Source organism: Humulus lupulus, chromosome 7 (genome assembly GCF_963169125.1).
Source record: "Humulus lupulus chromosome 7, drHumLupu1.1, whole genome shotgun sequence".
NCBI lineage: Eukaryota > Viridiplantae > Streptophyta > Magnoliopsida > Rosales > Cannabaceae > Humulus > Humulus lupulus.
Genome location: NC_084799.1, coordinates 100,515,225 through 100,519,219, shown reverse-complemented (window position 1 = coordinate 100,519,219; position 3,995 = coordinate 100,515,225). Strand labels below are relative to the sequence as shown.

The following is a 3,995-nucleotide window of genomic DNA, read 5'->3' as shown; positions in this document are numbered from 1 at the left end:
CCACAGTAAACATCCAATGCATGCTGTACTCACACACATACATCACAGTCTCATATCCCACATTATACTCACATACGATAATCAACTCACATCCATGTTGGTCAACTCACATCCATGTTGGTCAACATGAAATGTAATTTGCCCTTTCGCTATACTCACACTTGGCATTTCCATGGGGCATCTCATTACCATGAATTGTACTCACCCATAATAATACATGCAAGTATTGTCCTCACACAAGCAGCAGTTACATCGAACACACATATAGTCTACCATTCAAGCATGTCAACTATCTAGTCATTCTAGCTCTATTCTCATGCTAACAACACTATCATAAAATAACCAATTACAAAACATAAGTACATAAAATAACAAACAATATACCAAGGTTGTATGCTTAAACATACACCCTATGTGCATATGTCCACTATTCTTACCTCAATTGATGTAAATGTCCTTGTCTCCCTAGAATTCCTTGCTGAGTTTCTTTGTTAAGGACAAGACCCTAGACACTCAACAATACAGCTACAACTCAGAAAATGCTCAAAGAAGATAGCAAGGATTTTTAACATAGAAACTCTAATTTAGAAATCCCAATTAAAAACATACACCAATTTAGTAACTAACATGCTTCCTATTTATTTATACAGATAAGAAAACACCATAAACACTCCAAAATCATGCATAATTTACCATTATTCTTCATGCATAAAATCATACTTTTTAATGCATAAAATATCAAGAAATTAAAAAGAGAAAGTAATTAAAGGGCTAAGTGCTGGTTTTTCCCTCTCCCATGGCGAAGAAGAAGAAACCACTACGGAAGCCAGTTTCTCCCGTAGGAGAGCAAGAGCAACAGCTGAATCTGGAAGAGAATCTGACAATTGATGGCCTGGACAACACTCGAGTGGAGGTATGCAAGGAAGTTGCTGAAACAGGGGTAGATGAAGAAGGAACTGAAGAGTTTGGGGTTCGACCTTGTGATGAGAACGTAGGGTTGGGCGATATTGATCCTCAAGAAGTCCAGATCGAGGAATTAGACCAGGCTGAGTCGACCTTAAAACAAATGTCATGGGCAGACAAGGTGGAGGCGAATGACTATCAGGCATCAGCTCAGAAGCAATGGCAGAAATTTCAGGCTGGTAATCTCTCATTTTCAAATCAGAAGCTTGAATTCACTGAACCTTTATTCAGAGAAGGATGGAAGCTTGCTCAAATCGATGCCGAGGAGGTTAAAATGCAATCTGCAAATTGGAGTTCGGCAGTCATATGCATGGTGTTGGGTGCCAACCCACCTATGGTTGTCTTTCAAGGATTCATCAAGAGGGTTTGGGGTCACCTAGGGATAGCTCAGATAGCTAGAATGACAATGGGTCTAACAATGGTAAAGTTCAATGATGATGCTACAAGAGATCATGTCCTTGAACATGGCCTTACCCATTTTGATAGGAAGTCGGTCATAGTTCGGCCATGGAGAACGGATTTGAGTGCAGTTCGTCTGGTTCGCACAGTTCCCCTTTGGATTCGCCTTCAAGATTTAGGGCTCCAGTATTGGGGTAGCAAATTCCTCAATGCTTTAGTTAGCACCATAGGTAGGCCGATAATGGTAGACAAGTTTACTAGGGAATGGTCTCGTGTGCAATTTGCTCGAGTTTTGGTTGAGATGGAAATCACGGATAATCCTCCGAAGAGCATTCAGTTCATTAATGAACATGGTCAGATCATGGAGCAGGGGGTTGAGTATGAATGGCTACCGATAAAGTGTAAAACCTGTGCTGGCTTTGGGCACTCAATGGTAGAATGCAGGAAAGAGAAGAAAGTTCAATGGGTCATGAAAGTAACAGAGGCCCAAACGGAGGAGGAGCAGGGACCTGGGGAACAGCAGGTTGGACAGATGAAAGAAGATGGGGATCAGGCATGTTCAAGAAAAAACAAAGAGAAGGTGGATCTAGAGGGGTCTTCTCTCTCAGGCAAGGAAACCAAGGATGACACTAATGATAGAGGTACGGTCACTAATCCGTGGAGAACTCCAAAAAGAGTTGCTACACATGCTAAGGAGGGACAGAGGTTAGATGCTCATGCTCATAATGCAAGTCGTAAAACTAAAGATCTGAACAAGTTCGAAATTCTGCAAGAAACAGTGGTGATTAACAAGGAAGGCAGTTTGAATCCTATCTCCTCCTATGGATAGCTACAACATCTTAAGTTGGAATATTAGAGGGCTAAATAAAGTAAATAAACAGAGCCCAGTTAGTGCTTTATGTAATAAATACAGAGTGGGAATTTGTGGTCTTTTGGAGACTAAACTGAAGGGTTGCAAAATTAGTAAATTCATGGAGAACCATTTTCCAAACTGGGACTATCACACTAGTTCCATCATTGAAGGTCTTGTCTTAGTTATGTGGAGAAGATTGTTTGTTAAAACCATTATTTTAGAGGAATCCTCTCAAGCAGTTCATTGTCAGGTGAAGATGTTGGGTTTGCAGCAGGAATTTGGGGTCACATTTGTTTATGGTCTTAATTCGATTGAGGGTAGGAGGTGTCTTTGGGAAGGGTTACAGAGACCTTATCACATGCCTAAAGCCTGGATTTATCTTGGTGATTTTAATGCCCCTCTTTCAGGTAAGGACAGAGTTGGAGGCAAGGTTGTTTCAGACTCAGAATTACATGACCCTTTAAATTGGTCGGCAGGTGCTCAGGTTGAACCTCTTCGGGGTATTGGCTCTTATTTCACATGGTCTAATAACCAAGAGGGTGCCGCAAGGATATATTCAAAAATTGACCATGTTTTGAGCAATGAAAAGTGGCTGGATCTGTTCTCTAAATCTACAGCAATTTATAGATGGGAAGGCATCTCTGATCACTATTCTTGTCTGGTTAGTTTTCAAAATTCTGAGCAGTTGGGTTCCAAAAATTTTCACTATTACAACTACTGGGCAGAGCACAAGGATTTCAATGATTTGGTTTTAAAAAGCTGGAGAGGCCCAATTACAGCTTATGGTATGAATGCAATTTTTCTTAAGTTGTTGAGGCTTAAGCACTGTCTAAAAAAATTTAATAAGGACCGAATAGGAGATTTACAAGCTAATTATCATAAGGCCAAGGATGCTTATCAAGTTGCTCAGTTGCAAGCTCAAGCTCACCCCCTTGATTCTTGCTATCAAGAGGCTGAGAGGACTGCAGCAGGGGAGTTTTCTGTTCAGGAGAGGTTATATCAGAGTTTTTTAATTCAAAGGAGTAAAGTAACTTGGTTAAGACAAGGAGATCTGAACACTTCCTTTTTTCATGCGTTTCTTAAGAAGCGTAAGGCTGAGAATGGGATAGTTTCTTTTATGACAGAGTAAGGGCAGTTAGTTGATAACTATACAGAAGTGGTATCTCATTTTCTGGGTCATTTTAAAGCTTGTTTAGGCAGTCCAAGTTCAGCTTCAGGCAGGGTTAATTTGCAGCATATTGACTTAGGTCTGAAGCTTTCAGTTGAGCAGCAAGCTTCGCTTTTGAGACCTTTCTCTAAGAAGGAAATTCAGGAGGCTTTATTTAGTATTCCTAATACTAAATCCCCAGGTCCTGATGGGTATGGTTCTGGCTTCTTTAAAGCTGTCTGGAGTAAGATAGGTGAGGAGGTTTGCTCGGCTATCTCTTACTGTTTTGAATCTGGCAATTTCCCTTCTAAGCTTCATGAAACAACCATTTCTTTGATTCCTAAGATTGCTAATCCTTCTAGGGCTGTCGACTATAGGCCAATAGCTTGTTGTTCCACACTGTATAAATACATGGCTAAGTTGATTTGAAAGAGGTTGGCAGTTGTTCTTCCAGATATTGTTCAATCCAATCAAGGAGCTTTCATTCAAGGTCGATCTATTGCTCACAATATCATGATTTGTCAAGATCTTATTAAAAATTATGGGAGAGTTTCTACTTCTTCGAGATGCGCTATTAAGATAGATTTGAGCAAAGCTTACGATATCATAGATTGGCTGTTTCTTGAAGGCTTG

The 3,995-nt window shown here is 40.3% G+C and overlaps 1 protein-coding gene across 1 annotated transcript; it reads left to right on the top strand.

Moving 5' to 3' along the window:
* The first annotated feature begins 2,333 nt into the window (after positions 1–2,333).
* Positions 2,334–3,791, top strand: LOC133792021 (uncharacterized). Its single transcript, XM_062229930.1, has 2 exons — positions 2,334–3,208; positions 3,416–3,791. Exons 1-2 carry the CDS (start codon positions 2,334–2,336, stop codon positions 3,789–3,791), a joined length of 1,251 nt encoding a protein of 416 aa, XP_062085914.1.
* The last annotated feature ends 204 nt before the right edge of the window (positions 3,792–3,995 follow it).